Here is an 11,261-nt window from a genome sequence, read left to right on the forward strand (position 1 = left end):
CCGTTTATGATGCAGGAGCATTTTGGAAAGGTGAGGAGCCCAATTCAATTTGCTGTTGACCCTCACCCCAAGATAATCGAAGGCAGTTACAAGCTCCAGATGGCAATTGTCCACACTGATGTTGTTCCTAAACCTTTTAGAGGGGGACATGGCCATGAGCTTGGTCTTTGATGTATTAATCTTGAGGCCCCTGGAAATGCAGAACTCGGTGAAGCGAGACAGGAGTTTTTGGAGGCCCATAGGGCTCTTGGAGATTAGCAGTGTGTCGTCAGCGAAAAGCAGAGAGGGTGATCTTTCCCCGCTCAGGGTTGGGGCATCGACCCCGTCATCCCTCAAAAAGTCTGCCACCCCATTTATAAAGAGGGAGAACAGGGTCGGTGCCAAAACACAACCCTGGCGGACACCTCTCCTTACTGCTATTCTCCCTGTCAGCTGGCCCTGTTTTCCCCACCTAACCTTTGCAAAATTGCCATCATGAAGTCGTTTGAGGAGATCCAGAATAAGTGGGGGAATACCTAGATCGGCCGAAACTTGCCACAACTTGGACCGAGGTACCAAGTCGAAGGCTGTTTTGAGGTCGATAAATGCCAGATATAGGCTGCCCCTTTCAATAATGACAGACTTCCAGTATAGTATAGAAAATCTGAAAACCTGGTCGATGGTTCCGACACCCTGCCTAAAACCCGCCTGGAAGTGTGACAGGATGCCGTCCTCATCAATCCAGGCTTTGATCCTGGTTAGAAGGACCCTGCCTACCACTTTTTGGATCACATCAATTAAGCTAATTGGTCTGTAGTTGGCAGGGTCCTCTCTATCCCCTTTTTTAAAGATGGCCACCACCTCAGCCCCCTTCCAAGAGTCTGGCACTGTATGCCCCCTTGCTATATTATTCAGGGTACGGTGAATAAACTCAGCCCATAGTTCTCTATCATAAAGTAGGAGATCGCCAGGTAGGCCGTCCGGTCCGGCCGCCTTGCCAGGCGCTATCATATTTATGGCTGAGTGAATTTCACTAACACCGAACTGGTCCCCCTCCCCTAAGGGGACTATAGACTCGGGGGCAAGGTCCATCGTCTCTAGAGGGCACTCTTCTCCAGGGGAGTATAGACCAGAGAAATGGTCGAACCACTGCTGCTCAATTATATGGTTTGGAATTGGGTCTGCCCCTCCTCTTGAACTAATATTAATGAGGTCCCAGAACCGAGTGGAGTCTTTTAATCGCGCAGCACACTTCTAATCCTGCCAGTGGGCTTCATCCCATGCACGCTTAGCTTTTTTAATTGAGCTATAATATAATTTCCGGGCATGGGTAATAGAATGCTGATCCCTTTCTTTAAGAGCCCTGGCCAGGTCCTGTCTCTTTTCTCTGCAGTCACTCGTAAACCATACGTTTTCTGTGAGCGGTCGAGATGACTTGCGGTCCCCTTTAGTATTAACTTAAAAAAACTTCCCCACCTTAATGATGGTCTCCATGTAGATCTCGTTTGGAGTCTTCATAGACGGAACTTTGGAGCCACTATCCGGATCTAGCTCCATTAAATGTATAATTTCTTTCACAATATTTTGGATTTTACCTAGGTCCAGCTCTCGTTTAGCGACTGTGGGCCATTTTAACCGTCTGTTGCAGTTGGACGGAACAACCTCTCTAGACCAGAGTGGCTGGATACTGGTAGGCTCAGTAGGTGTAATGAGCAGCTCGCGCTTGAGTTGCATGGTTAGCAGGTTGTGGTCGCTCTCATATCTAGAGGTAACTTCCATGTCAATGAGATCCGGCCACAGCTCGACATCCAGCAAGATATAGTCAATGCGCAATGGGGTTTTAGCTCTAATAAAAGTGGGTGCTCCCCTTGTGTCTGAACATGTTCTACCATTAGTGGCCCTAGGATTGAATTCCATGGCCAGGGCATTGAGCTGCACAGCCCTTTTGGACCACTTTTTAAGTGGTGGAAGGCTAAGCAGGGGAATACCTCGCCTTGAGTCATCCTCGTCCGTGCCCAGGATGTTGTCGTCACTGAGAGGCTCAAAGGTGCAGTTGAAATCACCAGCGACTACAACACCCGAAGCTGTACAAATGGCTGAGAGTTCAGATTCGAGAGTTAATAACGTGGGGCATGCCTGTGCACCTGACGATCCCCGGGCATAAATATTAATAATGTCTAAGCCGGGGTGAGATACTGACCCGGCAATAGATAGATGCAAAATGTCTTGGGACACATTTGGAATTTGCTTAACTAGCCAATTCAAGTCAATACTAACCCATATTAAAAGGCCCCCCGAGGGGCATCCTCTAAGTGAGCTAGACGCTGGTACAAAATAGGAGGTAAACCCAGATTTATGGACAACATCCAAGCTCCAAGTTTCCTGGAAAAGGATAATATCAAAGGTATTAATAAACTCGTTCCATACAGGATCGACGAGGTTTCGCTTTAGACCGGCAATATTCCAGGATAAAAACCGGATAGTGCTCGGTGGGTGCGACAAGGGTGGAGAGACCACAGATGCAGGAGACCCTCCATCTGGGCCGCCCCCGAAAGCTACACCACATGTCACAAGATCTATAGAACCAGCTCCTATAAGATCTAAGGGAGGGGCGAGAATCATACCTATTCCCTCAAAGTGGGCAATTTCATGCTTAACCATTCTGTGCCTTGACCTGTCTGTAGAATACACATCTGGGTTGGCTGACAGTTAGGCTCCTATGCAATCACTATAGATAGTCACCCAAAAGGGATCTGAGGTGTGCCTTGCATATCCTGATGGGCCATCACCAAGCTGATGGTCCTTCCTGAGCTAGAGTGGTGGGGGAGTTGTCACTGACAGCTGAATAGGGCTGTGCCTGTCCTCACACAAATCTGTCTCCACCCCCCTTTTAGTGTGTCTGGAGCCTGTTCAGGGAAAGACAGGTTCTTGTACACTGCAAAGTCTTTCCTTTGAAGTTTGCTTACTTCAAAGGCAGAAAGGGGTACAAGCATAGGACCTCTGTCACCCCAAAATCAGAACAATTATGGACTGAGGACATTCTGCCAGGAATCTATTCTTAGTGCTTAATTTGTGCTAGTGGGTTTCCGGTGGTCGGCACTGGCACTTAATTGTCAACACTGGCTATTGTGACAGTCAGCCACAAGGTGTCACTGTCTGGCTAATTTAGAGATGACCAAAACAACACTTAATTATTAATTCAATATACATTCAAAAGGATTTTTCTCCTCCATTCTCTCTCCCCTCAATTGAGAGGAAATATTGTGTGGGAGTCCAAATTTCCCCAAAGAAAGCTTGACACCACAATAGCGGTGGATACCCTTCTGAGCATGTCGTTATACCCTTTTAGCCTCTACCAGACCCATTTTCACTAGACAAGCTTTGACAACTTGCAAATAGTCGTTGATAATTTGGGACTGTAGATAAACCAGCAGGGTTTCTCGATATAAAACTTCAAAAATCAACCCTGAAGGGATGTGTTAGTCACCTGAATTCACCGTGGCTTAGCTTTTCACCTTTCCGTGGTCGCTTCGAGAGGGGAAATGCACCTGCTGCAGAGATAAGTGCTCAGTTTACCGATAACAGGTTCCGAACTAAATGATCCTGACTCAGGTCTCTATATTTAATCTTCCCAATGTTGATAAAATGAGGAGCAGGGACTTGTTCAAGGCTAACTGTTTTTGCAGCACCATTTATCTGCACGGCTGTGCAAGCAGCAGTTATGCATTAAAACAAGTTTGTTAAAATTACATTTATGTCATTTGCAAATGAGTGGGATTAAGTTCTGTAACAGGGCATCTGTTGTAGCACTTCGATGAATAGATGATTGTAAAAGACACCCCAACAGTATTAATAATATATAAAACTCAGAGATAAAAGAACAGTGACAATTAAAAAGGACAACAAGTGTACGTAATCACTAATGTTTGGCGCACATTCCTGCATAGTCAGATCTGCTAAATTAAAACTGCAGTGAATGCACGAGCACCCGCATTTTAAAACATGCACGAGCACCCGCATTTTAAAACATGTTTCTGATACCATATGCCTCACACTTCTCTATGTCGCTTGACTGCCTGCCAAGGCCCTGAACTCTGGGGCGTTTGCTCCTGGGCCGGGTAAATTGGGCTGCACGGCATAGTGCATGCCTCACATTAGGCGGCCCGAGTAAGACTGGGTAAAGCCTCGTATTCTCCCACTGCACAGTGCCACTGGGTGTGTTTTGGGCGCTGCACTCATGCCAATATCAGCGGCAATCACGGTGGCTTGTTTTTTTTTTCTGCTGGGTAACACATTTCACCCACTGTACCCGCCGCCTAAACTGTTGTGACTTCGGCTACGACAAGTCGCCTTCCGATAGTGTGGTGGCGGTGCAATGGTGACGCTGAAGGAATGAAGGGTCAAAAGGAACAAACCGCTTCCGGTGCAAGAAACCTGAAGCGCATGCCTCTGTGTGTAGCCTGCTGGTCTGTAAGGCACTGGTCTGTCAGTTGTACGGCTATGAGACCGGTGTTTTCCTGCTCCCTTCCCCAGCAGTTCTGTGAAGCTTTATTTTCCAGCAGAATGTTTTTTTTTCTCAGCCTTCATAAATACTGTATTCAGCCCAAGTTGCGGAGAACGTTTCCAGATATCATTATAACCCGCGCCTTTCTGATCCGGGGATGGTTTTAAGTGGCACTTCCAAAGCCTTCAGGGCTTCAAAAGTGACATTCCCAGGTGGTGACAAGCCCAGGATTTTGAAATCAAAAGGTCGACTTCTAAATCTGTTCAAAATGTTTTATATCCCTTCCCACAGCGCAGGCACCTTTTGATTTGTTAATAATTCATGCTTGTTTCTCAGATAAATAAGAGCGCGGCAGGCACGCGAGGAGGTTTTCTAGGTGTGTGCATTTTCTTGGCGACTGAGGGATACAAAGTGCTAATGTTTAATGTCTTCGAAAAACAAAAATAATAATCTCTTTCTTGGAAATCCTCCTCCCTCACAAGGCCTTGTTTGTATTTCTCATACCATTTTAAGGCCAGTCATTAAATGTATAATGCGCTTCTTATCGAGGCTTTCGGCCGCCCAGCTTCATACATTGGTCTGGTACTGTGTCATTCATGTTTTTCTTCTGCTTACTACAGCGTGGGGCAGTGAGACAGCCGACTACAGCTGTTGGCTAACCACTGTGAGTGACAGCCTTCTGCCCTTTCACAAGGAGCGCATACACACACAAAGAGGTTCCCCTAAGTGCCAGGGGCTGCTATGGCAATGTGTGCTTTTTGTGACCAAAATATTTTGATTTTAACCAATTTTGCATCTAGTTTGACATGGGCCAGGCACCTTCTCCAACAATAAAGCGCTGCCAAAATCATGACAAGCCAACAAAGCATCGAGAAAGGCAAAAGGGCTGGTAGCCAACCTCAGTATTAATGGCTGTCTCTGCATGCTAGATCAGGTGTTTGCCAAGATCTAAAATTACATGCAGGATATACTTGTAACGCAGGCCTTTCCATCCATTTGTCTGGTTTTGAGTCATTCACGTTTTTCTTACTCTCCCTTCGGCTTACAGAATGGAGCAATGGGTCAGCCCACTTCAGTCAATGCCCAACTTCACAGTGACAGATGGAATCATGTCCTTTCTCAGTGAGCACATCCACATACAAACTAGTTCTCTTAAGTGCCAGGAACTACTACAGCAATGTGTGCTTTTTTTAAACCCAAAAAATATTCGAGCTTTTAGCCAATGTTTTTTTTGGTTGATTAGAGTCTGACATCTCTCTTAGCAATAAAGTTTTGCAAAAACCATGACAGATCAAGCAATGGTCGAGCCGAAAGGCTGCTGGCCAAAGCCAAACATATTTACTTGTCATCAAATAGGTTTTCATGCCCTAAAGATACATATTATTGTCAATAGCTGCAGAACACCTTTTATGTTGGGGTGACTACCCTTTCAACCTAAACATAGTTGTCTTGTATTGCCTTAGCGCTAATACTGCTTGAATAGCAAAACTAGACATGAGAGTTCACAGGGGGTAGGGAATAATATGCTGATAACACAAATTATATTTTCACCCAAATGACGTGTTACATGATGAGCACCACAGCAGATTCATTTCAGGGGCTGTGTGTTCAATTTCTTTCCTCATGGTACGCCCTGAAAGCGCTCACACAGGGGCATTAGACAGAAAATAGTTATTTCCACACACAGGCCTGACTATGAGTGCCATGGAACTGGCTGTTCCCCGCCCCCTGAGTTACCAATACCAGGGGTTGGTAACTCCAAGATGGGGACAAAACGGCTCATTTTGAGTTGGACCCTCAGAGATCATTAAGAAATGCAGAATCAATGGAGGAATCATTAATTCTGGGTCCAGGTCCCCTGACAATCCTTCCTCATATGCCCCTATACTTTCACCGGGAGATGTTGGCTGTTTTCCGCATCTGAAATCTCAGTGTAAAAGTCAAGAACGTATAATTCCAAAGGGGCGGCTAACTGTTGGTACTGGCCACATTGGCATTAAGAGGCTTCTTGTAATGAGGGCATATATTGTGTAATTCCTATTGCATGAATATAGCCCGGTGGCTCTCTTCAGGTTAGATGCACTTTAGCTAATGCCCCTTGTCAATAAGACACTTCTTTACCTGAAGACCAACCTTTCTTTAGCTGGAGCTTCCTTTTCATATAATGTGTCTTTAGCTGAAGCCCTCTATGAAACTAACATTAAGTGGAGTGCATCTATAACTGTAGGCACCCTACGCTGAAACTGATCATATCCCTTTAATAAAGCTGATATGTATCCAGGGACCATTAATCCAAGTAGTTGTTAGCTCTATAATCCCTTTAATGACCTTGTATTCATCTACAGCCTCCTTAAAGAAAATAAGTAATTACTAGGAACCTATGCTTGGATTACATCATTTATTATCTGTAGCCTTCCTCTTAATGAAACCCCACTTTGGCTAGAGCCTATTGCTGATGAACCCCTTCTTTAGTTGGAGCTAGTGTTTAGCGGTACTTGCTTCTAGATTCAGCTCCCTGCGCTGGAGCCTGTCGTTGATCATAAAAGTAGTCTTTAGTTTTGGACCTCGTTCAAAATATATATATATATGTTTTGGTTTTGTGAAAACTGATCTTTTATTAAATGTGATGACCATTATTCATGGGTGGACTCATTTTCCTTTGTTGGTAGACTCAAAATCTTTCCTTGTTTTTTTCTGAAGGTTCACCATCCACAACAGTCGCAGCCAGCCAAGGAGACCACGCCGCCACGGGAAGAGGCACCACCCCAGCCAACGCCTGCGGATGACAGCCTCGCCAAAAAGCCCCGCTCCCGGACCAAGATCTCCCTGGAAGCTCTGGCCATCCTTCAGAGCTTTATCCATGATGTGGGCCTCTACCCAGACCAGGAAGCGATCCACACCCTGTCCGCTCAGTTGGATCTCCCCAAGCATACCATCATCAAGTTCTTCCAGAACCAACGCTACCACGTCAAGCATCACGGTAAACTGAAAGAGCACCAAGGCACCGCCGTGGATGTGGCGGAGTACAAGGATGAAGAACTGCTGATGGAGTCCGAGGAGAATGAGAGCGAAGAGGGCTCTGAGGAAATGTACTCGGTGGCACCCAGTGAGGAGCACCATGACAAAAGCCAGGCCACGCCATCTGAGGTCGACCAGAGATAACGCGACAGCAGTACTTTGGGGCCAACCGTGATTATTAATATTGTTTTTTTGTAAAAAAAAAAAGGCATTTTAGGGTAAGAAAGGAAGTCAATGTTTTTCAGGCGCGCAAAAAGGCCAGTGGACTGTGGTGAATTATCACGGCTGGGCTGGATAATGCCTTGACAAAGACACAGAAGTGTTAATCTTGCATTTGACTAGGAAAAAGCATACTCCCTCCGGGATAATGCAGTTCTTTATTTTTCATCTTGCACTTACAGAGTGGACATTCAGTGAAAAAAGTCACAGACTGCAGAGACCTCTGGAATCAATGAAGGACGCCATATATATAGTACAATATGTATATATAAACGAGTATATATGACATATACTATATATAAATATGTAATTACACTTGCATGGATCAGAGACCTTTTTTCCGTCTCAAAGTACAGACTGTGAAACGAGTTCATTAAAAAACAAAAGAAATGCGGACCTGTGCAAACGTATTAAAAAACCACTTCAGGGTGAGTTGCTGTTTTGCCTTTTTCCTGATGGGCGGCCTGCACTCTCAGGGTGTGGTGACTTATTTTTGGATTCCTATTTATTTTCTATGTTTAGCCATGGTTATTTTTTGTTTTTGTTAAATGGCTTCCTCTGTGGTGGCTGGATGGGTATAATTTTATGAGGTATGTATTTAAAAATGTCAACACTGCCAAAAAATGACATCAAACTCAAAATTGAAAAACCAAGACGCTGTTAAACTCTTGGTCGACTTCAGCCCCGCCTGGGATATCTTGCAGATTGGTGTAAGTCTGAGGCACTTCTTAAAACAGCCTTGCACTGTCCTGCACATCCCTCAAATAAGTAGCACTTGCCATTTTATACCAAATTTTGCATAGAATATTGTCAAATGTTGCAGCGGCTCGAAGTCTGCATTTTTTTTTGCAGTGGAAATGTAAGGCCTGTGCATTTTGAATTGTCATTATTTGACACTGCTGAATTGAGCGTTTTAATACACAGGATGCAACAAACTTAGTGCAAGATACAGATACTGCAAACATTCCACGTGCTATTCCTCCAGGACTAAAACTGACGTCAGAGCGCTGGACCAGTTGGTCCTTCAGAGCAAGGTCTGTGATTTCACCCCATGTCAAAAATAGAATCCCATCCCCCTACAACATTAAAGCAAAACGGGGCATGCCTTGGTGAAAAGCTGCAATTCTGCATCATTTGCTTAGACTTTGCTGCTCAGGTGATATCCCACGAGAGCTAGCAGCAGCAGGGGATGCTGGGGTCTGTGGAGGAACACGTGGGGGTGTTTTTCCCCCTTGCACATTATGGTGTTAGTTCATTTTCTTTACTCGCCATAACATTGTTAGGGGCAGATTTACTAAAAGCGGATCCCAATGCTGAGCTTGTATTTTTATTTTTCCCCTCTGGTTGTGAATTTTTTTTTTTCCCTCATATTCTACATCCTTCACATGTTCTGTCCATAACCCCTGCTATGGGCACAATCCAGTCCTCCATGCTAGCTCGAGTTGTAAGCTGCCAGTCGAAACCCTAGATTTGGAGCCAGGAGCCTTAAGTGCTGTCCCAGCTCTGTCTTCTTCACAATGTTGTCTGACTTTGGGACAATGCACTTTACCTTTCTTAGTCATGGCTGCTTTCTGTCAACTTGTAACTGGTTTAATGGTGGTCTAGGCAGCAATGTACACTGGTCTAGATTCATAGGGCAATGGGTAGGATGCCGCCTGTCGATCCCAATGAGAGGAAGCAGACACATTCTCCTCTACCCTCACACCCAAAAATCTCTGAACCTGTGACCCTGAATATAATAAATGTTTTAACCACCTCGACATTTCTTAAAGCAAACGGAAGTAGGTTTCTAGTTAGTGTTTCAAAGTGGGATATAACCTGTTTTTGGGGCTCCCGATTGTGCCAGGTAAAGACAAGGAAACACAAGGAGATTTGCCGAGGATCACATCAATCTGTGAAAAGAGGAAGCTGAGAATCAAAATTCAGGTCTCTTACTTACGCAATCGGTTTCTGATGTCCTATTCGCTATCTACAGACGTTTGTGAAGATTCTGTCAGGTAATTGACCAGGCAGCCATTTAACCACGCAACAAACGTCTATTTGCCAGATTCAACCCTCTACCAAACTCAGTGTAGGATGAAATTTGAGCAACATCCACAATGTTGCATTTTATAAAACACTTTTCTCTCGCACCATTTCAGGGAATGATTATTGCACGTGGCGTAGTTCAGAAAGTATTTAAATTAATGACATATATTTAAATTGCCACCAAATCGCCATAGGGTTCTTAATGGCTGTTTTTATTATAATAATGCTTTCAAAAAGTAGAAGTAAAACAATAGATCATTTATGAAGAGAGCAGAGCTCTCAGTCCCTGGTGGCACCTGTCTCATGTTTATCTCCACTCAGTCTCCTATATAATGATGTGCTGAATGATCCAAAGAAAAGTCAAAGTAAAGCATGCAGCCCCGAGGGCTCATGGTCTCTATTTCCACTCTTGTTTAAACATGTTCTGTTTTGTGTCAGTGGCCTCTTGCAAAGAAGATGCACTGTACCTGGGAAGGGAATTTCTTATAAAAAAGCGCAACAAATTAGCTCTCATCCAAATCTGAAATTGCACTTAGCGAAAAGGGGCTTGAAAACTAGCCGCGGCATACGTTTTATTATTGATATTAAAATACATTTCATAAGTTGAAAAAACACACAGATATGTTCCAACTTTCCAAAGAACACCAGCCATTCAAGGCCTAATTTGAGCCGGTGATGTCAGTGGAGGTTTCCAGCAGAGGCATAAGCAGAAAATGAAAATACCCCACATGAACCAACCTATAATCACACGAACCATGCAAAGTAAGAACACCCCACCCTCTTTAGAGGAATGCCTTCTTCTATTTCATCCTCATTCCATCCATCTATCCATCCATTCACCCTTCCATCTAATAATTAATACGTCCATTCCTACACCTTTCCATTCAATCGCCCATCTCCAACCAACAACACTTTTTTCCATCCAGCCGATCATTAACTTAATCCTTTCACTCATCAATATATCCATCCAGCCTTTCACACATTCATCCATTCTTCTCCATCTGTTCATTCTTCTCTTCACCCATTCACATGCTCATCCTTTCACTTTTCCCTCCAACTTGTTATCCTTCAATCTATCCATCCTTTCGCTCTTCCATCCATTTAACCCCTTCGATGCTGCGCAGATTCCGCCGTGGTCATGACGGAATGGTTCCGTCATGAGCACAGCTCAACCGTGGGTCATGACGGAACCATTCCGTCATGAGCACCGAAGGGGTTAATATTTTACCCTCCACCATACCTTTTTCATTTCCTTCATTTCCTCCTCCCTTTCTTCTTTCTGCCTATCATTTTTTATCCCTCCTTTTTCTTTCTCACCATTCTCTCTTACTTATTTAAGGTTTTTTTTGTTCCTCTCTCTGTGTTTTACCACTATTTCCATCTCTTATTTCCTCTGTTTCTGTCACTGTGCATGTCAGTCCAAGGCCAGCACCCTTCGGGCATGGCTTTCCCCAGCAGCGCTATTTATGTGCATTTTGTCTGCAGAACTACAGACCAAAGAGGCCCATAAACA

The 11,261-nt window shown here is 44.5% G+C and overlaps 1 protein-coding gene across 4 annotated transcripts in view; it reads left to right on the forward strand.

Annotated features, from left to right (window-relative positions):
• The window catches only part of SATB2 (SATB homeobox 2), a 390,132-nt gene extending 379,610 nt beyond the window's left edge, over positions 1-10,522 (forward strand). For all 4 annotated transcript variants that reach the window (XM_085648674.1, XM_085648676.1, XM_085648677.1 and 1 more), the window contains one exon: positions 7,184-10,522. In XM_085648674.1, the coding sequence (XP_085504800.1) occupies positions 7,184-7,645 (462 nt within the window). In that variant the 3' untranslated portion in view covers positions 7,646-10,522. The remainder of the gene's footprint in view (positions 1-7,183) is intronic.
• The last annotated feature ends 739 nt before the right edge of the window (positions 10,523-11,261 follow it).

Source organism: Triturus cristatus, chromosome 3_2 (genome assembly GCF_964204655.1).
Source record: "Triturus cristatus chromosome 3_2, aTriCri1.1, whole genome shotgun sequence".
NCBI classification, from domain to species: domain Eukaryota; kingdom Metazoa; phylum Chordata; class Amphibia; order Caudata; family Salamandridae; genus Triturus; species Triturus cristatus.